Consider the following 24725-nt stretch of genomic DNA (forward strand, 5'->3'; position numbering starts at 1 on the left):
AACTTGCACCCAGACAGCCTTAACCATCTGAAGATCATCTCCATCAGGACCACTCCCAGTGAAAGACCTTATTCTTAGGACATCTGCTAGTAGTTTCATATGATCTTTGGCCAAATTCACATATCCATAAACTTAATGCATAAGCCTGCAGCATACTTTAAAAGGGGGGGGAAATCAATATAACTTTAAAATAAGATGCAAACCTTCATGAAAATATAGTGGTCAAATTTTTATTGTCATTAGGTTGCCATTTTATGAAGAATTCCTAAGACTAATGTTTCTTGACATGCAAGAGTTAGCATTAATAGCTTAAGTTACTATATATACTGCTACTTGGAAGCAGTACAACTGTTTTAGAGTTTTAAGACTACTGACTTAGTATTCAAATCTTATTCAGTACACATGAAAATCAGAAGGTTCTGAACAGCTGGTTAGGAAGATAGCCAAGATGCAGGAAAGATGTCTGTGCCTCCTTTTCAAGGGCAGCCAACTCTTGAACGGTAGGTGCCAAAATATCCACATGGCCTTTATAGTTTCCACCTGCATCACACACAGAAATCAGAAAGCAATGTAAACGCATGCTTGAAAGACTTGTTGGCAATACTTTGGCTCAATTCTATTGCTTTAAACATCACTTCTATCACTAAAAATGTATTACTTGGCATGTTAACTCCAGAACATTCAGGTTTTAAAATGTCAAATCAATTATTTCGATATAAATAAAGGATTAGGCCTCACTAATAGCCACCGGACACCCTTGGCCTCCACTCCCTTGGTTTACAAACCACTTGGTTAGCCTGACTCAAGTTTTCAGCTACAAGCTAGTGAAGGGCATTCCATGCAAAGAGAATAGTGAAACTACTTAAGTTAAAGGCAACTGTTTCTTTGTGCAAAATCACATATTATACTGTTGTTTCCTATTAATTCCATAAAAAGTTCAAGCATTCTTATGACATTAACACTGCAAAAGAAATAGCTAGAGCTGCTGTTCCCCATTCACATATAGCCCACACAATAGAAAAATGCTGCAAGACAAGTGTAGACAAAGTGCTAAGGAGGGAATGCTGATAACCTACTCTTAACATAATGAGCTGAAATTATTCTCTTCATAAACTGAAGTTCAAAAAGGGCTCACCCACATTAGAAAAGACTTTAGAGTAATTCAAAGCTTACCACCAGCAGCCCTCTTTTGACCATAAGTAACTTTTCCATCAAATTCATCCACTGGAACCTTGATATCCGGCTCAACCTGAGAAATGGTGCAGTTCAGGTGTTCTTCTATCTCAGAGAGAAGCTAAGAAGGAAGAGAAAATTAAAATATTTCCAAATAGAATCTTTACTCTTACAAACTTAAATTTTAACAGCATTAAATAAAACTGGGAAAGCTAAAATGCTTGCTATCAACGGAAATTAGACTTCTGAAGAGATGGGCTCATAATTATGATTTACCAACTACTACCAATACAACCAACCTCTCACTACTCTTCCTCATAACTGACAAATAAAAGCTGAGCTACAGCTTTTCTGGATAAATGTAGTCTATTTTACCAACTTTAGTAAGCTTTCTGTGAGTATCGTCCAAAGCCTCACCTGCATCTCATTGTACCAAATGGTACATCCACCATCTTCTTTGAGTCTCGTATTGTAACACCCTTTTCCACGATTGCTACATACATGGTACCAAACCTACAATAAAGAAAAAAACATAAATATATACAGACATAGAAACATGCTAAATATTTTACTCTAAACCTCTTTTTGAAAATTTTCTTAAGGCACTAGAAAAATAGATTGTCTGCCATCCAATTACTAGTGCAATCCATTAATTAAATATACCTGAGTCTTTTGAGAAAAAAATTTTCCTAAATGAATGTAGTTAAATTCTCAGATAAAACAAGGGTGAAAAAATACTAGAGAATGCTGTATCAAGATTATTATCAAAAAAGGTACATTTTCTCAAAGAAAACAATAAAGCTAATGTACAACTAGTGAATTTGAGCAGGAGATGTACATGGGAGTACCTTATAATTACAACTTTTCTATAAATTTGAAATTATATCAAAACAAAGTTACATAATTTCCCAAAGTGTTCTATGGCACCATGCCAGAGTGTTTACATACTTTTTGGTTAAAATAATTACATTAAGGCTATTAGGGAAAATCATATTTTGCATTTTTCCTATCTAACTCTCATCTTATTATTTGTCTATTCAGTGAATATAAAATGCCATAAAATGTTCACTTATATTCCATTTGCAACTAAATCCATTCTAAATAGAAACCCAAACTGCTTTTATTTCCAACATCTGAAATCACAACTCACACATGAGGATAACAGAGCACTGAAGAGATTACCTTTTCTTTTTCTGTTGCCACCAGGGAAATGGCCAGACCCATCCTGAAAGATTTTTAAAGAGTTTTTTAGACTTTATTCCTAAAGCATAGGCACTTAAAAGGGGGGGTTTGGGGATTATAGCAGTACCTTTCAGCTCTGCCTACTCTGCCAATTCGGTGTACATAGTTTTGCTTTTCATCAGGCAGGGTGACATTTATAACTACAAATAAGAATAATTATTACCAATTGCCATTAATTTTAAAATTTTTCCAAAATATTAAATAACTTTAGATTTCATAAAATTTAAACTGTAGGCATAAAGTTTCTTTTTACCATAAGGAACACCATGGATATCAATTCCTCTAGCAGCTACATCTGTGCAAATCAAGAATCTCACGTCTCCTTTCTAAAGAGAATATAGAGAAAAAAATAATCTGTAAATAAATACACTAAAAGATAAAAGCAAATACTATCCACTAAATAAGACCTCTACTAACTACACGTTAGGGAATAGAGGTTCAGATACTCGTAATGTATTAGAGCAAGTCTTGCAGTTTTTTGTAAAATGTATATACATAAGATTTGTCTTTACTTCTGTATTATAAATCTAGCTGGGCATGGTGGTACATGCCTATAATCCCAGCAACTGAGGAGGCTGAGGGAGGACAATGGCAAATTTGAGGTCAGACTCAGCAATGTAGTGAGGCCCTAAGCAACTCAGTGAGACCCCATCTCAAAAATAAAAAAGTATGGGGATGTAACAGTGCTCCTGGGTTCAGTCCCCAGTACAAAAAACTCAATTGATCCATCCAGAAAGAAGGGGAGGGAAAAGGAAAATACTGAGGAATGATACTAACTAAACAAATTATGGTAATAGCATGTGCATGTTAAAATATGTAACAATGAATCACACTACTATATATAATTATAATGCACAAATAAAAAATAAAATAAATCCAGACTACTAGATATATTATCTTAAAGTTTCACTTTTTGTGATAGGAGATGAAATCCTACAGAGAAGAAAATAGGGAGTGGGCCCCCAGAACTCACCAACAAAATACAAATTATCTGCTGAATGTCACTTATGCCTGGCAAAATTAAGAGATTTAGAGAAGGAAGCCAGGCATGGTGGTGCACACCTTTAATCCCAGCAGCTCAGGAGACTGGGGCAGAAGGATCACAGGTTCAAAGCCAGCTTCAGTAACTTAACGAGGCCCTAAGCAATTTAGTAAGAACCCATCTCAAAATAAAAAATAAAAAGGACTGAGGATGTGCCTCAGTGGGTAAGCAATCCCTGGTACCAAAGGAAAACAAAAAGAAGAGATTTAGAGAAGGGAAGAAGAGTGCAGTGTACCGACACTTGATCTAGCACAATCCCTAGGAGGGACAAGGGTGGCACACATGCTGAAATAAGGCCAGGCAACAGGTTTTAACACCCACGTCTAATCATGCTGGGCATGGAAATAAAACCCAACACTCCTAGGCCCAGTGCTTTCACCTTTTCTCACTACAGGAAAGTAATTACTGTACACAGGGATAACACACTGGTAAATGAAGAATGTTTGTAAGCAGTAATTACTGATCTTTCAATTCTAATAGCTAGAGCCCTGCCACAAAAGCTCTGTAGCCCATTTGCATGCTATAAGCACAACTGAAAACCCTAAACAATACCAAAACAAATATATTTAATTCTATAAAACTATACTGTAATACTTCAACTAATCTACAAATTATGTTCTCTACAAGTATCATTACTAACATTTTAAAAACAGGCTTCATCACTTACCCAATGATACTTCTAAACATATCTTCCTGGAAGAATTTAATTAAAACTTTCTTAAATTGAAAATTCTTATTATAGTAGTATTATGCTGGCAGAGAACATGAAATTTATCAGTTGTGTGTCAAAGATGACTAATCACCATGATAAAGATACATCAGACAAGAACTGCTTTAATAATATTAACTGGCACTGATTAAATCTAGAATCAGTCCCCTCTTAAATATTAAGAAAATATAGATAACCACTAAACATTAATTACCTTAAATCGTTCAAGGTTTTGCTTTCTCTCATGAGGCTTTCTATCACCATGAAGACAAACACATGAGAACTGGTGTCCTTTTTTATCAGGTCCTGGTGAAAAACACATACCATTTGACCTTGGAAAATATAGCCTAAGACTATGTTGACAAATCAATAAAATTCAGACTTCGATATTACCATGTAATTCTATGAAAATCTACACCCCAACTTGCCATAAACCACGATTAACACAATTTCTGTCACAGGCAAAATGCCATTAAATTTAAACTCCATGAAGCATTAAAATTGATTTGCTTTTAAGAACATTTTAAGCTACCCTTCCCAATCTGCAGGAGAAATAGACATATCTGTCCAACTTCTAACCTTTCATCAACTCATCTTTACATTTCTGACACATTTCAATGTAAATTAGACTAAGTATACAGTTCAGTATGGGTACATTAACTACTTTAGTATTCACTTTAGTTTTTTCTTTTTGAGGTAAAACTCACACAAAGAAATATCCAAGTCTTACCTTTAACAGATTCTCAGCAAGATAGAAAATATCAACACCATGCTTCTCATGTTCTTTCTCAACCTCTGCTCCCACCCTCTTGTGGGCAACCATTGCTCTAATTTTTCTTTCACAATGGATTCATTTTGACTATTCCCAAATTTCACATAAGTTGATTTATAAATACTCTTTTATGTAAGAATTCCTTCATTAATCATGATTCTGAAATCCAATCATACTGTGTCTACTAGTACTGCATTCCATTTTAATTGCTTTTAGTGTGTTTTCAGTTTCAGACGATTAAAACTGCTATAATCATTCTTATACATAGTTTATTAATATGTATTTCCACCTGTCTTGGGTAAATGCTTAGAAGTAAATTGCTAATCCATAAGATAGCAATGTTTAATTTTACAAAAGACTGAAGGACTTTTTCAAATGTGGTTATACCATTAATAGTCTCACAAACAATGTAAGAGTACTTCAGTTGCTCCCAGTCCTTGCCAAAACTAAGTGTTAAACAGCATACAACCAAGTTTCATCCAATTTAATATTCTATTCTTTTTAGCAAAATATTTTAGTCCACCAATAGAGTTTTTACTCGTGTATTTACATTTTTTTCCACGATTGATCTTACTCTGTAATTTCTAGCCATCCTTTTTTTCATATTTCTCCTTTTCCTTTCTTAGTTTTGCTTGGAAGGTTTTATGCACATTCACCTTTTCCAAGTTTAGAAGATATACACTTTATTATTTTAGTGATTACACTTCAAATTTTAATAATAATCAGTCACTGTACACTCCTCTTGATACAAGGGCCTTAGGTGATTCAAGTTCCTTATAAAGAAGAGGTACCCATTTGGAAAATTCTCTGATTGTTCTTCCTAGGACTTATCATAGGGAAAAGTCCTGGAAAAACACAGATAAAATGTACCATCACTGTTCTAAATTCTGTGCATGTGTTCTAGATTGCATGATCGAAACTACTAAGCTATTAAATGAGGAAATAAACACAACTTATTTCAAGTGAGGAAATATTACCTCCTCCCTGCTGCATAAAATACTGCTCCAAATTATCACAGTCAATTTTGGTTCTACAGAAGATAATTGCTTGATCCATCTTGTGTTCCTTGATTGCTCGGACAGCATACTCCCCCTTCAGGATTTTAATAGCTTCAGACCACATCTCTTGAATATCATCACAACAAAAATATTAGAAGTGAAATAGTAAATCCATTCATTCATTTATTTTTGTTTAATACTTTTAATGCTACTTTAAAGGGTACACAAAAAGCCCTAATCATACCTCTTAATGCTACTTTATAGGGTACACAAACAGCCCTAATCATACCTTTTATGAGGAAACAAACGTACACCACACACATTAACAGAAATATATGCTCACACCACAACTTTGTTCCTACCTTCCACGGAGAACTAGTCATAATCTGCCCTGCATTAACTTCTCTAAATGCTTCATAAATGTTTATTCAATTATTTTAACCCTTCTTAAAGATGATGAATATGCTTTCTAAACCAACCTTAATAACAGGAAGTTCATATTCACTCTATGTAATAAAAACCATAACATCAAACATAGTTACTGATTTCTTAGATACCATTCTCCAAATTTCTTTTTCAGTGTGAAGTTGTGCTACGTAGTTTTTACTCCTCAACTGTCTAATACAAGATTTTAATTAAATGGCCCAATCTATTTTTATGGCCTCACTGGTCATCTCTAATTGTAGTATAAACTTTGCAAAATTTTTACAAGGAAAATACAGGAAAGAGTAAAAATTGGAATTTTATAAAATGTATTCCCAAATAATAGAATGATATCATGCTATATTAGTGGTGTCACTGGTCCTCTCAAACAGGCAGGAATAACTGGGCATATATCATGCAAATTTGGAGTTGTACATAAAACTGAGCTCAGAGTAAATCTCTTTAATCACAATTTCAGATAATTCACCTTTACATGTTACAAACCTGGAAGTGAACTCAAGTTAGAAGTCAATGCAGTCTGATGCCTGGCCATGATCCACTACAGACACCTGATGTCAGGTATGCATGGGTTTGAGATGTTCTTTAAGGTTTCAGTACCATCCATATACCCTGATGTGCTTTCATAAATTTTTGAAATATTATATGAAAAACTAAGTGTTTCAGCTCTGCATCAAGTTGAGATTTAATGTTAGGCATTTTAGAAACTGATAATATTTAAAGGGTACAGAGTTTCACTTTGGGAATATGGAAAAGTTCTCAAGATGGATGGTGGTGATGGCTGTACAATATAAATGTGCTTAATGTCACTGAACCATGCACCCAAAATAGTTAAAATCGTAAATTTCATATAATGTATACTTTACCATAAAAAAATAAATCAATTAATAAATAATCAAAATTAGATCATTCTTCTATCACAGTTGTAGCTAAAGATATCTTTATTACCCAGTATCCCAGATATGATATTTCTTCTGTAACTTCTGGGCCAATATAAAATCTATCTCCAGAGAACTCTGCTGGTTTTCTAAGATGGATGGGAATCCTATAATCCAAATATGTGTGACTTAGATGCCAGGAGACTAATAGCCACATTCAGTGATTAATATTTCTCTAAGTTGACTAGTATTAGCTTTTTTCCCATTTCTTTATTAATATTGTTGCTTTTATTTTTAAATTTCCTGTTCTAATTTTGTAGGTAACCTCACATCCTTCATAAGAATAGACAGGATATCAATTTGATAGAAAACCAATTCATTTTTAAAATCTTTTATCACATTTTATTAATTCTTTCAACTTACCTGGACTGTTAGCACCAGGTCTTGTATTATCTTTTGCATGTACATCATCAGTCTATCAAAAGCAAGGAATAAAAACAGAGATGGGAAATATTTAGAATAGGTTTGTTTTTTTTAAAGGGAGAACTGAACTGTATTTGTCTTTAGATTGTATCTCAGACATACATACATCTCTATACTGTGTAGGCAAAATTATTCTTCAGATTCAGAAAACACTTCATCAACTATAGGTCTAAGCCAATCAATTTTAAATGTAATAATAAAAATGCAAATGTTTTTCAGATTCTTGTGCACTTGTAATAAGTATGTCCTTATTATATCAAGATAAACACAATAACAGTAGAGAAAATTAAAAGATGGGCACATGAAATTGATTTTTAGGAAAATAAGACACATCAAGAGGACATAATGAAGGTCCTATTAAAATTTTCCAAAATGGAAGTCATTACATATAACTGATAAAATTAGGTATATGTGATCTTTTTATAAAAATTTTATTAAAGAAGTGGATCACAAAAGTAATTTTTTTAAAAGGAAAGACCAAGGTCTTACCTCTTTTTTTTTTTTTTAATATTTATTTTTTAGGTGTAGATGGACACAACACAAGGCCTTTATTTTTTATGTGGTGCTGAGGATCGAACCCGGGTCCCGCCCGTGCTAGGCGAGCACTCTACCGCTGAGCCACAATCCCAGCCCACAAAAGTAATTTTATATACAGAGAAATATAAAGGATGACATTTATTACTTTATCATTTATTTAGTGCCTTTTCAAAGGCCTAAGCTTTACACTTAATGTCTTGAACTTCTCTTTTCTTTGGTACAAAATCTGATTGGCTTAAGCAGCACTAAAGAGTCCAAGGCTAACTAATTTATAAGTTGCTTTATTCTATTCAAATACTAATATTATAAAGTACTTACTCTAATGTGGTTTTTTCCTAGCCTTTCCCAGAGTCTGTCAGTTTTGGGATTCACTGGGACAACAACATGGTGTACAGTATCTGGAACAGAATCTTCTCCTTTTAAATCAACCCATGTGGGAAAATGCATTATTTTCTCAGAGAGTTTCTTTACATCAAAAGAATGCAAAGTAGCAGAGCAAACAATCACCTAAGAATAAGAAAATACAAATTCCTCAAGGACTTAGAAAAACTAAGTAAGATAAAAAGTTTTTTAAAATCAAGAATCACGGGTTACTATTTATCCTACTCCCCCAAGAGCCTCTCCCTCTCAAATGCTTCTAAAGGAAACAGGATGAGAAAAATAAGAGCAATATTTTCTGAAATAATTTCTAAGGAGGTAATTGTTTTTCAATAGCTGAAGTTATTTCTCCTTAAAACAAGAAGCAGTACTAATAATCTGGAAAATAAACCCAAAATGCTCTGTAAGGTTTCTTGAACTTGTAGTCTTCTGTAACATCTAAGAAATTTCCTCAAATTTCTAAAAGCAGCTTTTAAGACTGTTACCTTTGTGTATACTATTTAGTCCAATAACAAAGAAAATGTTTTATAAATAGTTAATCAGAAAATATTAAAACAAAAAAATTTTGATTTTTCATTAACAGTTGACTACATGTATTTAAAAACTGTATTAGTCATTTCATACCTGAAGTCTTTTTCCATCTGAGGTAATCTGAGGAATCTGACTGTGCATTCTATTTATAAAATCAGAATAACCTTGAGAAAGAAGTCCATCCTGCAGGACAAGCAAAGAAAAACAAGTTTTAATCCACACTGAAACCTTTCTTTTCTAAATCAAATTTAAAGGTAATAAAACCATATACATACATATCCCTTTATTTTTCAAGTGATTGTTTTTATTGTCTGCAGTACTGGTAATTGAATCCAGGGGTGCTCTACCACTGAGCTACACCCCCAGCACTATATATTCTGTCACAAGGTCTAAGTTGCTGAGGCTGGCTTCAAATGTGAAGTCCTTCTGCCTTAGCCAAGAATGACAGGCATGCATCGTTGCACCTGGCTTATCTTTATTGGATATTTACAGACAATTCATACATTCAACTTCAAGTTCTTCGTTACTTACACATGAAAATCTACAATAAACAATCCAAAACCATAGTCTAGTATTTTAGAATGACTACAAGAGTTAACCTTCTAACACATGTCCTTAAGACTATGACTTTTATATAAAAAATAAAAAAGCCAGGGCTAGGGGTATCGCTTAGTGGTAGGAGCACTTGCCTGGCACGCTCAGGGCACTGAGTTCAATTTCCAGCACTGCAAAAATAAAAATAAAAAGCAAAGCCCCAGTGTTAGAAAACTAGTTCAATCTATCCTAAAAATAATTTGGAAGAATGCCTCAAAAGCCTCAAATACATTTATGTTCTTCCAGATGGTCCACATTTTGTAACTATGACAAAGAAATAGTTGAAGTAAATAATAAATCTACCTACATAATTAGTAATGAAAGTGGTTTAATAAACCATGAAGTATTTTTTTTAAATATTTATTTTAGTTGTAGGTGTACACAATGACCTTTATCTTATTTTTATGTGGTGCTGAGGATCAAAACCAGAGCCTCATGTGTGCTAGGTGAGCGCTTTACCACAATCCCAGCCCCATGAAGTATTTTCATAATAGATCATTACACAGCCTTCAAATATTTTTTTACAAATAATGACATGAAATATTACATGAAATATTCATACAATTAAAAAAAATTTTCCCAAATTCCTTAAATTTTGATTTCAACTATTGAAAATAATACAGTCATCACTCAGTATCCACAGGTGTTTGGCTAGGACCCTCATCAGATAACAAAATTCATGGATATGCTAGTCCCTTATATAAAATGGCATGGCATTTGCATAGAACCTATGCAATTCTCCCTGTACTTTAAACATTTCTAGATTACTTACAACAAACATAATGTAAACGCCATGTACATAGTTATTATACCATACTACTTAGGGACATTGATAAGAAAAAAGTCTATACCTATTCAGTATTTTCAAATATTTTCCACACAAAATTAGTTGAATTAATGGACACAGGACGTACAGATATGAAGCGTCAACTGTATTTTTTTCTAATAGAATATTCTGAATTTTTTTTTCTACATTATTTTATTGGTACATTACAGTTGTACATAATGATGGAATTGTTACTTATCGTACATGCACCCGATATAAAAATATAATTGGGCCAATATCGTTCCCCAACACTTCCCCCTTTCCTCCCCACTTCCCACCCCTTGGTCTCTTTCCCCTACTGATCTCCCTTTGATTTTCATGAGATCCACCCCTACCTTTCTTTTTCTTTTACCTCTCTAGCTTCCATATATGAGAGAAAACATACAACCCTTGACCTCCTGAATTTAGTTTATTTCCCTTATCATAATGGTCTCTAGTTCTATCCATTTTCCTGCAAATGACATACTTTCATTCTTCTTTATGGCTGAATAAAACTCCATTGTGTTTATATATTATTTCATTTATGCATTCATCTGTTAATGGACACCTAGGTGGGTTCCATGGTTTGGCTATTATGAATTGTGCTGCTATAAACATGGGTATGCATATTTCACTGTAGTATGTTCACTTTAACTCTTTAGGATAAATACCACGGAGTGGTATAGCTGGGTTGCAAGGTGGTTTCATGACTAGTCTTTTGAGGAGCTTCCATACTGACTTGCATAAGTGGTTATACAAATTTACACTCCCACCAACAGTATAAAAGTGTTCCTTTTTCTCCACAATCTCTCCAGCATTTATTATTGCTTGTATTCTAGATGACTACCATGCTGAATGGTGTGAGATAAAATCTCAGTGTAGTTTTGATTTGCATTTCCCTAACTGCTAATGATGTTGAACATTTTTTCATATATTTGCAAGCCATTTGTATTTCTTCTTTTGAGATGTGTCTATTCTATTTACTAATTGAGTTATTTGATTTCTTGGTGTAAAGGTTTTTGAGTTCTTTACATATTCTAGACATTAATAATCTGTCAGCAAAGTAGCTAGCAAAGATTATCTCCCATTCTGTAACTTTCTCCTCATATAACTATTTGTTTTCTTTGCTGTGTGGAAGCTTTTTAATATGTCATCCTACTTATTAACTCTTGGCATTATTTCCTAAGCTTTAGGCATCCTAACAAGAAAGTTGCCTGTGCCTATATGCTGGAGTGTTGAAGGTATCAATTGTATTTATATCAATATAAAGAGTGGATGAAAATAGGCCAAACTGTTAACAATTATTATTATCTCTAGTTAGGGAGCTCATGACTGAATTGTATTTTTTCACTTTATATATTTTATCTAAAAAAGCATAAGCAAAGTTCTTTTGAAAGCATGACTATATTTCAACATACAGCTTCATCCAGGACCAGGAATCTAACTTGAGATAAGTTCAGCTTTCCAGTTGACACCAAATCATCTAGTCTTCCTGGGGTGCCTACAACAATATCAACCTGCAAAATAGCAAAAGAAGCACCTAATGAGAACTGAAGAACTATTAGAATAACTTTAAAATGGCAACCAATAATTGTCTACTTACAACAAAAACATGTATATTGAAGTAGTCACAGTCAATTTATAAAAAAGGAGCTATAGATAACGCTGTATAATAAAATTATATTTGGAAATTAACGTGAAGATTTTGTCAACTGATTGTGGACAACCTTAACTATAAAAGCCTGATATATAAAATTTGTATTTTCTAAGCATTAAAAAAATCAGATAAATTAACATATATTCTGAAATGAAACCAGTATTCAAGGGTCTGGGAGATAGTCCTTACCTAGCATACACAAGGCCCAGGATTCAATCCCTAGTACTACCAAAACCACTACTAAAACAAAACAAAACAAAAAATCAGGAGTCAAGTCCCAGTTCTAACATACTGTTGTATGACCTTAACTTCTCCAGTATCTTTTAGTATCAACTTTCTTATTTTTTTTAATTTTTTTTTTTTTTTTTTTTTAGTTGTAGATGAACACACAGTATCTTTATTTATTTTTAGGNAACGGACACGATAATTTTATTTTTGTGGTGCTGAGGATCAAACCCAGTGCCTGTACCTCACACATGCTAAGCAAGCACGCTACCACTAAGCTACAAAACCCAGCCCCACAGTTAGGTATTTTTAAGTGTGTATGTGGATCTACTTGTGTGAACCAACAAATAAGGTTATCACATAAAATCATTTAATTTATTAGACAACTCAAAATTTATTTATCGATAGACATGAAAAATCATAAATACTTCTATTCTTTTTATTGATTTTCTCCAACCTAGAATAAAAACATAGCTTTCTCCTAACCAAGTTATTCCTCCAGTCCCACTGCTTCAATATCTCACCCCTTGACAAACAGAGCACCATCCTGAAGGGACTTCAGCAATCTAGTATGAGGAACTTATGTTCTCATGAAAAATGAAATGGATATTTATGAACCATTATTTCATTTATAATGATAATGAGAAGCAACTTTGAGAATGTTATCTGAAAATGTGAAAATAAAATCTGTTCAATGTATTAAGAACCTACTATGTGCCAAGCATAATGAGAGGTCTGTACGTAGCAGCGAACAAAACAGCATTCGGGCACTGTGCGTAACATCTCCTTAGTACAGGACTGAACCATTCAGTTTCCACCCTCCTTGATTTCAGCAGGTAAAGTGGACCAGAAACAGATACAAACAACCACAGGTTTAAAAAAAAAAGTCTGAAAGAAATATTTGACTTGTACAATAGCACTAATCACTCCATGTGGCCTCAACTGCACATGGTACACAATATATCAACTTTAAAAGTTACAAACTAAAATAATTCTACTCTGTAACTCCAAAACTGACTTGTACCCCAACATAGGACCCAAAAGAGGGATGGGGAAAAATAACATAGAAAATGTACAATGGAAGAAGAGCAGAAGGAGAACATATCAGATTCCCTAAGAAGTAGAATAAAATCAAATTCTGCCAAGAAAGCCAGGGAATAACTCTGCTTTTACTTTGCTATTGGCTTCAGTTAGTATCTAATTTTGAAATAAGTCTAATGAAAGCAGATCTAATTCCCTCAAAGTTCTGCAGCTAGAAAACAGGAGATGAGAAATTTAGTTATCTTGTGAAAAAATTAGGTTTGGGTTAAAAGAAATTAAAACTAATAAGCCTATTAAATTTGTATTACAAACCTCTAAAGTAAAATATAACACTAAATAAAAATATATCAAAGCAATACTATTCAGAATAGTACTAATAAGTATAAGAATATGTTTCCTTGCTCTTAATATACCATACCAGGTCAAATCTAAGTCTATTCAGTATCAAATTTAGTTTGACAGGGGCACCAGTGGAATTGGAGGGTAACATACCTGTCATGAAATAGTATCAGATGGTTTAAGTTACATTATTAAATATTTGGAAAGGAAAATTAGTAAGAAAAAAAGTTGTTTCAATATTATATGTGGGTGTATATATAAAATACTAACCTTCATAAAATTGACCAGCAGTTAAGAATTTTCCAAACTTCTTCCATACTACTAGGGATCATCACACAATCTTAGTTTTGTACTTCAAAATGACATGCCTAAGCACAGCCTTCTACATAGATGAACTCACTTCTCTCCTCAATGGAACCACTATAGACTGTCTTAACATTATTTATCCTTCCCAAGGGTCACTGCAAAACCTTCTACTCTTCTCTGCAATCTACCTTATTAGCATTTTTATCTTCAACTACAGTTCTTTTTCCCCATTATCCCAAAAAAGAGTGACTCTTAATTAATAAAAGTTAGATGGAAATTGTCAGGTGTTCAAAGGGCAAATAAAAAAAAAAAAAGTATGTTGGATTGTGAACAAAGGATTTAGAAGAGACTACTGACTGCTCTGTATACTTCTACCTGCAAGATGTCTTTGAACAAATACATTCTTTTGACCTTGTACTAATTCCAACCTCATTTGATTTTTCCTGAAAACAAAAAATTGCCCTATATTGCCAAATGACAACACATAATGCTACTTTTTAAAAATTAGGATGGTTCGAGCTTCTGTAACCTGATTTCTATTGACCTTTTTCTCTCTATACATACATATGCACAACTCACCCCATTATCCAAAACAGAGAGCTGATCCCGTGCTGCAACACCTCCAATTATCAGAAGCTCCCTGAAATAAATATCAAAATGATAATGTAGAAAGAACATTAAAGTCTACTTTACACTGATTTGTACCTGTTTCTTTTTGGTGGGAATAAGTCATTAAAAAAAAGAATCTACCATAAAGTAAGTACTGATAAGGTCAGAAGCAAAGCACTTCCTTTCTGGTAGCCATACACAATGCTAAGGCACAATAAAGCAACTGATGAGTATGTGTGAAAGAACACAGAAAAACTGGTCCCCATCTCCATATCCTTCTACATTGGAGTGACTCAAGCTTCTCTAACGTGGTTTCTACGACCTTTTTCTATATATACACACATGTGCACTTCTTACATGTGGAAAATGTTTCTGAAAGAAGAGATAAAAACCCATTTTAAAAGCTTGCCGCTAGTAAGGATAACTACAGATCAAGCATGAAGTGAAAGACGACTAACTTTTATAAAATAGTATTTTGTGGGCTGCGGTTGTAGCTCAGTGGTAAAGCTCTTGCCTAGCAGGTGTGAGGCACTGGGTTCAATCCTCAGCACCACATAAAAATAAAAAAATACATATATATTCTTTTGTGCTGTTTAAATTTTTCTCATTTCAACAAAAGGGCACATGCAAAAGACTAAATAAACATAAATCCCTCCTTCATACCATACACAAAAATTATCTCAGAATGGATCAGAGATCAAAAGTAGAACCTAAAATTATAAGATTCATAGAAAACACAAGAGCAAATTTTCATGACCTTGGTTTAGACAAACACTATCTTACATATAAACACCAAAACAGTGACAAAAAGAAAATCAAAAATTAGACTTCAGAAAAATTAATAACTTCAAAGGATACTATCAAGAGAGGAAAATGACAACTCACAGAAAGGGAGACAATAGTTGCAAATCATGTATCTAACATACTGAATAAAATACCAAACTATATAAAGAACTCCTACAACACAACAATATAAAGACAACCCAATTTAAAAATGGACGAGATTTGAATATATATTTCTCTCAAAAAATTCAAATGGGCAATAAACACATGAATAATGTGCAATATTATTAATTATAATGATAGAGCAAGTAAAAACCAAAGGAAGACAACATTTTTGCTCACTAGGATAAATACACTCAAAAACATAGACCCCACCCACTTGAATCAAAGTGTGGAATATGATATGTCAAGAAATTTGTAATGTTTTGAACAACCAACAATTAAAAATTTAAAAAAAAAACAAAAAAAAAACATAGACCCCATATGTTGCTGAAGATGTAGAGAAACTAGAACCCTCATTTATTGCTATTAGAACAAAAGTGGGACAGCCACTTTAGAATGCTGATTCCTAACCACATGACCTAGCAATTCCACTCCTGACTATATATCCAGGGGAAATGAGAACATGTCCACACAAAAACTTGTGCATGAATGCTTATAGCATAGTAGCCCAAACCCAACAGTCACGAACGGTCCAAATGCCTACCAACTAACGAATGGATAAACCAAAGTATGGATCTTCCACACCTTTGGAATAGATACTTTGATAGTATTTTCCGCAATAAAATGACGTACTGATACATGCTGCCACAGGGAAGACCCCTGAAATATTATACTAAGTGAAAAAAGCCAACCACAAAAGAACAGACAATTCCATGTATACAAAATGTCTAAAACAGGCAAGTCTACAAAGAGAGAAAACTGTCTTTGTCATTGTCTAGGGATGGGAGAGTTAGGGGAAAATGGGACTGACTGCCAATGGGCAAAGAGTGTCTCTTGGGAATGATGAAAATGGCCTAAAATTAGTTACAGGGGAGTGATTACAGTCAAGTCTGTGAATATAGTCAAAACTAAAAACAAACTTACATTTTAAAGAGTGAATTATAAATGTGAACTATATCTCAAAATAGCTAGTTAAAAAAAATTATCATTTAATAAAGAGCAGACAAAATTACTTCCTGAGGCAGCCACGTAAGTTTCTTTTTCTTTACCACTGAATAAAATATCAAAATATATAAAGAAGTCCTACAAATCAACAATATAAAGACAACCCAATTTAAAAATGGACAAGATTTGAACATATATTTCTTCAAAATATACAAATGGCCAATAAGCACATTCTGCACCTAATTTATTTATTTATTTGGTACCAGGGATTAAACCCAGAGGACTTAACCACTGAGCCTCACCTCCAACCGTTTTTTTTTTTTTTTTTTAATTTTCAGACAGGGTCTCACTAAGCTGCTTAGGGCCTAAGTAGCTGAGGCTGGCTATGAACTTGTGATCTTCCTGCCTCAGCCTCTGGAGCCACTGGATTACAGGCATATGCCACCACGCCCAGCTTCATTTGTGATTTTGAGACAGTGCCTTGCTGAGGGCCCCACTAAGATTCTTAGGCTGGCCTCGAACTTGTAATCCTCCTGCCTCAGCCTCCTAAGTTGCTGGTATTATTACAGGGGTGTACTACCACGCCCAGCTAACTATATAACTTTCAATCAGAAGTATCTTCTTTTATTAATTTTATTGTTTTGAATACTCATTTTTAAAACACTGGAAAACACTAAGAAAACGAATGCTTCGGCAATGAGTTTTATAATCATATGACTAATTAAAAATTAATCAGCTTTATGTGGGCTAGGGGTATAGCTCAGTGGGACAGTGCTTGCTTAGCACACATGAGGCACTGGGTTCAATCCTCTGCACCACAAAAAACAAACAAAATAAAAGTATTGTGTCCATCTACAACTAAAAAGAAATTTTTTTTAAAATCAGCTTTATGGATGCCTACCTTTATTTTAAGCAACATAGATCACAAAATCTACCATAAAGCAGAACAAGGTCTGGGGTTGTAGCTCAGTGGTAGAGCACTTGACTAGCATATGTGAGGCCCTGGGTTCAATCCTCAGCAGCACATAAAAATAAATAAATAAATAAAAGTAAAAAAAAAAAGCATTACAAAATAAATAATTCCTAACCCATCTTGCCACATTCCTTAAACACTATCACACCAGAGCCATTATGCTTCCTAAACCCAGCAATGCCCAAAAGCAGACTGGCTACCTAAAAATCACCTGGAAGCACTTTTTTCTTTAAAAAAAAAAAAAAAAAAAACAGCTCTAATTCCTAGTCCCTAGAAATTCTGATTCATTACTGCCAGGGGATGGAACCAATAAATTCGTATGTGAGCCCCCAAGTTCCTGTTTTCAACTATTATCCTAAAGCTATCATTTCTTGCCCCACGATACGTAAGTCCTCCTTCATAATCTGATGTATTTATCTTATAAACTTCACGGAAGTTAAATACACACAAACACAACAATGTATGCTTTTATGAACAGCACTGCAGAGTTGAAGAATATAAAAGGACCACTGCCTTGAGGAGAGCAAAACTGAGGAACAGGAAAGTTTTTTACATTTAAAACAAGGAACACCGACACATGACAGCACATAGGAGGAAAGCGAGGCAGACGCTGCCTGTCACACAGGAGCAGGGAGAGAGGACTGGGCTGGGATAACAGGAGGGCTTCCTGGAAACATCAGGATCTCTGCTGGGTTTTAAAAGAAGGAAAAGGTTCATTTGTGTTGAGTACCAAATGGGTAACCCACAAGTTTAACAACTTCACCAGTGAATTGTTTTTATTCTTCTTCCCTCCCAGCCTTTGTTCACAGGCATAATATCTTATACATAACAACAGCATAAAATCAAGTCAACTGGTATTTTATAGTCTTACAAAAATACTCGCAGGAAGAGGTCTCTGAGTCTCATACTGAGCAGTCGCCCTGGCCGCGTGTGCTCCTCGGGTGGCTTTCCCTCACACACGCTCAAGCATTTACCAAACTCACTTTTTGTTTTCCCTCCACACTACCCCACAGCTCCACACTTAGTTCTCTGAAAGCACAGATTAATTCTCCTTGTTGTATCCTTAGTCCCTAGCCTAAGACTTCACACAAAGTAGATATCTGAATATTTCCCAAATGAGTAATAATCCTCAAACCAAAATTAGGAATTATTGTTACAGATGTAATTTATCCCAATAAGTTTGCTTAACTCATCAATAAGTACACTATTAAATCCCAGCGGCTCAGGAGGCTGAACAGGAGGATCTCAAGTTCAAAGCCAGCCCCAGCAATGGCGAAGCACTAAGCTACTCATTGAGACCCTGTCTCTAAATAAAATAAAAAATAGGGCTGGGGATGTGGTTCAATGACCAAGTGCCCCTGAGTTCAATCCCTGGTAACGCCCTCCACCCATTAAAAAAAAAAAAAAAAAAAAAAATCCACTATTAAAAAGTCAGAACCCTGTGATGTCAAAAAATTCAGTTTCTGGACTTCAGATAGTGGTGATGGTTGTACAATCCTGTGAAAGTACTAAAAACTCTTAAATTGTACACTTTTAAATGGTGAATTTTATGGTATGGATTGTTTCAAGAAAAATTAATTAAAAGAAAAATTAACAAAAAGCAAGTGTCAAATTAACATACAGAGTAGTCTACTTATATGCTATGCCTTTCTTAAGATTAACAAAAAGCAAGTGTTAAATTAACATAAGAGAGTAATCTACTTATATGCTATGCCTTTCTTAGGAGTAAAGGGATTGCTACTGAGCGAGAAATTCCACGAGATCACTTAGCTTATGGCCTTCTTCCAATGGCAGAAAGAGCTCTGTGTCTGAATGCCCAACAGAAATGAGTCACCACCATGGGAAAGAAGTTCAAAAACATGCTAGAAACATAGCAGTAACTTTCCATGCAGATGAAGGGATAAAATTAATCTAACAGTAAATGAAATGCTCCCTTTAAAAAAGTTAATTTTCACTCTAACATTGTTTGATTAACCACGAAAAATCAAACCCATTACTTACCAAATGTATGAAGTTTTATATGCAAACATTGTTATTGTATGTCAAAGTATACTTATATACTCACACGTATACTATGTATATATACCTCTTTTTATTCTACTTTACTCTTCTTCCAAAACACTTCAAATCTAAAGATAACAGGCAGTTGAGTATAAAAGGAAAACTTACCTTAATTTAGGATTATCAACATATTTCTTAAACTGCTTGACATTATTCAAAGTTTGTTCAGCTAATTCACGAGAGGGTTCAACGATGAGAGCTTTTGGAGCATTGGGGAGAAACTTTGTTTGTGTCACCTGCGCATTACCTTAGGAGAATAAAAAGTATTAGAACACTTTTAAATCATGCCTAAAAATACCATTATTTGTAAAATATGAGGATGAGCATTCCAGCATCAAAATTTTTAATAATAATTATCAAAAAGTATAGGTGAAAGTAAAACAAGATACGATAAGGCTAAAATTCCTAAAATGAAATAAGGCTTCTTTAAATTAAACCTACTTGCAATGATGGTAATTGATTTGTCTGTGAAATGACTTATTTGTTTTGTGATAAACTAGCTAGGGAATGTTCTTAATTTAAATAAATAAAACATATTACAATACAATGGGTAAAAGCATAAGCTTTGAAGCCAGATTGCTTGGATTTGAATTTAGTTCTACTACTTATTTGCCCTGGCACCTTGGGCAAGTTACTTGAAGTCCCTATTCCTCAGGCTCTTTGTCCATAAAATGGAACAACTTTTACATTATAGAATTGTTGTGAAGATCAAATAGCCCATGTAAAGCACTTAACATTCTACCATGGCACAACCCACACATGTTAGCTGTCATTTACCACCATAACTGAGATGCCCTAAATGCCTAAACTGAAACTAGAGTTTATGAATTAGGTTTTAAAATTGAATTTTACAGAGTAAATAGAAAAGAAAGAGTAAACAGAAAGAAAGGGATATGGGACTCACTATGAGAAACCCTACTTACTGGAGTTTTCACTAATGCCCCAATCTAGAAAATCTTACCCACGCAGATGCAATACCTGTGTGCTGTGATTTGACAACGTAACTATCCGGTGCCTTGGAAAGAGCAACAAAACCATCTTTTGGTGGAAACTTAAATTCTTCTTCACCAAAGTTAAATTTTAGTTCAGCATTCTAGCATTGAATAAAGGACAAAATTTTAAAAATTAACCTAATACAAAATAATGAATATCAAGCAGATTATAATTATACCAAAATTTTCCTAAATAATTACCTTCAAAACACAAGCAGGAAAGAGGGCTTGGTTTTTCATATGTGGTGGTACTTCAAATGCCAGACCAAGATCTTTCCCTTAAGAAAAAAAATTAAAAAACAAAAAAACAGAAAATGAAATAATGAGAAAAGAACTTCCACATATTCACACCATCAAATCTACAAATGTGTCTGCATTAATGCTTCCCCCCTGGAACCCCTGGATAAATTGTGCTGCCTCAGGCCAACCTCTTCGCTTTTCTCCTTTACTCCTAAACTGTCTCTTCCCTACCCCTACATAAGACCACTGCCACTAGACATTCCTTAGCATACAAACATACTCCACATTAGAACACAAGCAAATCTCCCTCGAGCCCATTTCCACTTTATTTATCTTCCTTTTTCCTTCTCTTTTTAGAAGTAAAACTTTCGGGTTTCCATTTTTTTTTTTTTTTTTTTTTTTTTAGTATATTCACTTCCTTTTCTTCCATTTTCTATCGATCTGACTCCCAATCAGCTCAACTACTCCATCACCTATTTTCTTGCTCATCTAAAACAACTGTCAAGAGCATTGATGTGCCCCACTTGCCAAATCCAGCAGTTAATTCTCACTCCTCATATCTTTCTAGACAAGACCCCTGAGCAGCACTGGACCCAACCCTGACTGCTCCCTCCTCCTTAAAACACTTTCTTCACCTGGACCCTAAGACCCTCGGTTCCCTGGTTCTGCTCCTCCAGGTTTTCCTCTCCTCACTCTCTGCTGGATTCTCCTTAGTATACATACCTCTAGCCACAGGAACCCAGGCCTCAGATCTCTTCTGTTCTTTATCTCCCCTTATTCCCTAGGTGATCTCAACCCACTCCTCATCCCCCAGTCTGTTTTCAACACAGAAGCAAGAACACTGTTAAACTAAAGAAAGATGATGCCATTCCTATGCCTAAAACCATAGTAAAGTTCTCACTCAAAATAAAAAGCAAAGTTTGTATTATAGCCTCCCTCACTATTCTACCACCTCCTGCAAGCTCAGACACATTGGTCTCCTCACTCTAAGGTCCCTCATGCACACTCCACCTCAAGGTCTTCAGGTCTGCTTCCTCTACCTAAAATGCTCTTATAAGATTATCTGAAGAATGGCAGCTATTATGAATACAAAAACCAAGTGTTGGCAAGGATGTGGGGAAAAAGGCACACTCGTACATTGCGGGTGGAACTGCAAATTGGTGCAGCCAATATAAAAAGCAGCATGGAGAATTCTTAGAAAACTGGGAATAGAACCACCATTTGACCCAGCTATCCCCTCAGTTTATACCCAAAGGACTTAAAAACAGCATACTACAGTGACACAGCCACATAAATGTTTATGGTAGCACAATTCACAATAGCTAAACTGTGAAACCAACCTAGAGGCCCTGTAGTAGATGAATGGATAAAGAAAATGTGATTGATACACACACACACACACACACACCCCCCAATGGAATATTATTCAGCATTAAGAGAGAATAAAATCATGGCATCTGCAGGTAATGGATGGAACTAGAGAGCATAATTCTAAGTGAAGTTAGCCGATCCCAAAAAACCAAATACCAAACGTTTTCTCTGATTTAAGGTTGCTGATACATATTGTCATGGTGGTGGAAGGAGGACATGGAGGATTAGCTGAACTCTAGATAGGGCAAAGGGGAAAAGGGAAAAGGGAAGGGAGAGGAAGGAAGGGGGGTATGGGGGTAGGAAAGATGGTGGAATGAGATGGACATCATTACCCTAAGTACATGTATAAAGACACAAATGCTGTGACTTTTCTTTGTGTACAACCAGAGATATGAAAAATTATGCTCTATGAATTGTAATGCATTCTGCTGTCATATATAACAAATTAAAACCTAAAAAATATGGGAAAAAAAGAAGAATGAAATTATGCATTTTCAAGAAAATGAAAAAAAAAATTTATCTGCAGAGCCCATCACCCTACTCTGGCTTCTACTTATGTCACATCATCAGCAAAACCTTCTCTGACAACCCTGTAGAAAAGCACACATCTTCAGACTGCTACCACTGTCTACTTCTTTTCCCTATTTTATAGTCCCCCTCGTAGAATTGTTACCACCTAACTTAGTACTTACATCTCTGCCTCTACTCACTAACATGCAAGTTCCACTGACATAACCTTGTCTGTCTACTCCATTTTCTCCAGTTATCTCCAGCCCTTACCAGGGGACCTGACACATAGCACATATTCAATAAATATTTGTTCAAATTAAAGACAGGGTGGAAGAGACAGAGAATTGAAATACAGGGTAAGAAGATTAAGGCAAAAAAAAAAAAAAAAAAAAAAAAACCCTCACAATATTGAATTATAACTTTTTGCTAATAAAATCCACAGAGAGCTTACCATTTTTGGAGAATTTGACATGTCCTTTATCTATATCTAGGTAACATCCAATGGTGTCATGCATAGTGAATTCCTAGAAACCCAGAAAGTGAAGTGTTATTAATAGAAAGCAATATCTTAAATGACATTAAAAGTTCAAATATAGCTGTATCAAAAGCCTGTTAGTGTTTCAAAATAACCTCTACATGGTAACATAGGTATTAAAAAATGTCTATTAAAGAATTACACACATATAATGGCAGACTCACCTGACAGCCTTTTTAGAATCAACATATTTAGGCTCATTAACATTAAGATCACCAGAACAACTATATTTAGAATCAATGTAACTAAAACTAAGAAATGGGAACAATATAAGAGCCAAAGCCAAAACCAGAATGGGTAAAAAGAGGAAATTATGTAATATATTTTGGAGGGGTTAATAAATGGCATGAAAGAAAAATTATAATTACTACATATTTATCTAGTTTTATAATATATCTTCATTGAAATCCACATCTGAAATTTCTGTGGAAAATACATAGAAAATCCACTTGAGTTTGAGAATCATTTTTATACCCTCAGTTACAACTGATCAAGCATGCAACAAAACTCATTAATACTATGTTTAAATCAATAACAGCATAGCTTACTTACCTCTCCATAATTATCAAACTGTTTGTTATGGGATTTCTTTCCTGTTCCACCAAAGCCAAATCCAAACTTGTCTGTACCTAGATTTAAAAAGTAGCTTAAGTATGTAGAAAGAGTAAGTAGGAAATCAAAAGCCCTGTTAAAGAATTAATCTTATATCTTCATTTCAACAAACCATAGGAAATTCTTCCCTCAAATTTCCGAATTTGGGGAACAACTGAAGCACTCTTAGCCTGTGGAGACCACTGGACATGACAGACATATGCACCATTCCATCCCACTTCGCTCTGGCCACTAAGAAATTCAGGCACAATTTTACAAGAATGTGGAGCATCTAAGCAGTACTGTGTGGATGTATTCATGCATATTAACTTCACCCCGACTCCAATCATATTCTTAATCTTACTTCCCCTAATTTTGTACTGCTATGTGAATTATTTAGTTCAAATCTTTCTTGCAACAGAGTGAAGTACACATAAATTCTATTTCTAGGACTTTAAAATATAAACCTTTTATAGTTAAGTCTATTATTTTGTTCCCCCAAAATAACAAAATGTTAACAATCCATGAATAACTCAACCAATTCATTTACTTTAGGGACACTTACCTAGATCTAGGGAGGCCTGCATGGTAGACCACCCAACTCTGCACAATCCCTGGTCATGACAGGAGACTTCATAGTAATGTTTCCCTATAAAGGCAAAAAACTTTTTAGATTTATGTAAATCACATATATGACTCATGTACTACATAACAATAATGTGTATGTACCAAATGAAGAATTCAAAGTCATTTTTTACAATTAAAAATCTCAGATCCTTGATTTAAAGTAACTTTAGGGAAA

At 34.4% G+C, this 24725-nt stretch overlaps 1 protein-coding gene across 1 annotated transcript in view; it reads right to left on the reverse strand.

Annotated features, from left to right (window-relative positions):
• Positions 1 to 214: 214 nt before the first annotated feature.
• Ddx1 (DEAD-box helicase 1) overlaps positions 215 to 24725 on the reverse strand; it is a 32926-nt gene continuing 8415 nt past the window's right edge. The window contains exons 7-25 of the mRNA XM_015479958.2: positions 24489 to 24572; positions 23885 to 23961; positions 23249 to 23321; positions 20878 to 20954; positions 20663 to 20777; positions 19793 to 19931; positions 14731 to 14791; positions 12002 to 12100; positions 9278 to 9367; positions 8594 to 8782; positions 7679 to 7730; positions 5916 to 6062; positions 4381 to 4472; positions 2669 to 2741; positions 2483 to 2555; positions 2356 to 2398; positions 1591 to 1686; positions 1174 to 1294; positions 215 to 540 (exon numbers count right to left, since the gene is read on the reverse strand). Coding sequence (XP_015335444.1) covers positions 410 to 540; positions 1174 to 1294; positions 1591 to 1686; positions 2356 to 2398; positions 2483 to 2555; positions 2669 to 2741; positions 4381 to 4472; positions 5916 to 6062; positions 7679 to 7730; positions 8594 to 8782; positions 9278 to 9367; positions 12002 to 12100; positions 14731 to 14791; positions 19793 to 19931; positions 20663 to 20777; positions 20878 to 20954; positions 23249 to 23321; positions 23885 to 23961; positions 24489 to 24572 — 1832 coding nt within the window. The 3' untranslated portion in view covers positions 215 to 409. The remainder of the gene's footprint in view (positions 541 to 1173; positions 1295 to 1590; positions 1687 to 2355; positions 2399 to 2482; positions 2556 to 2668; positions 2742 to 4380; positions 4473 to 5915; positions 6063 to 7678; positions 7731 to 8593; positions 8783 to 9277; positions 9368 to 12001; positions 12101 to 14730; positions 14792 to 19792; positions 19932 to 20662; positions 20778 to 20877; positions 20955 to 23248; positions 23322 to 23884; positions 23962 to 24488; positions 24573 to 24725) is intronic.

Source organism: Marmota marmota, unplaced genomic scaffold, assembly GCF_001458135.2.
Source record: "Marmota marmota marmota unplaced genomic scaffold, marMar, whole genome shotgun sequence".
In the NCBI taxonomy this organism is placed as follows: domain Eukaryota; kingdom Metazoa; phylum Chordata; class Mammalia; order Rodentia; family Sciuridae; genus Marmota; species Marmota marmota.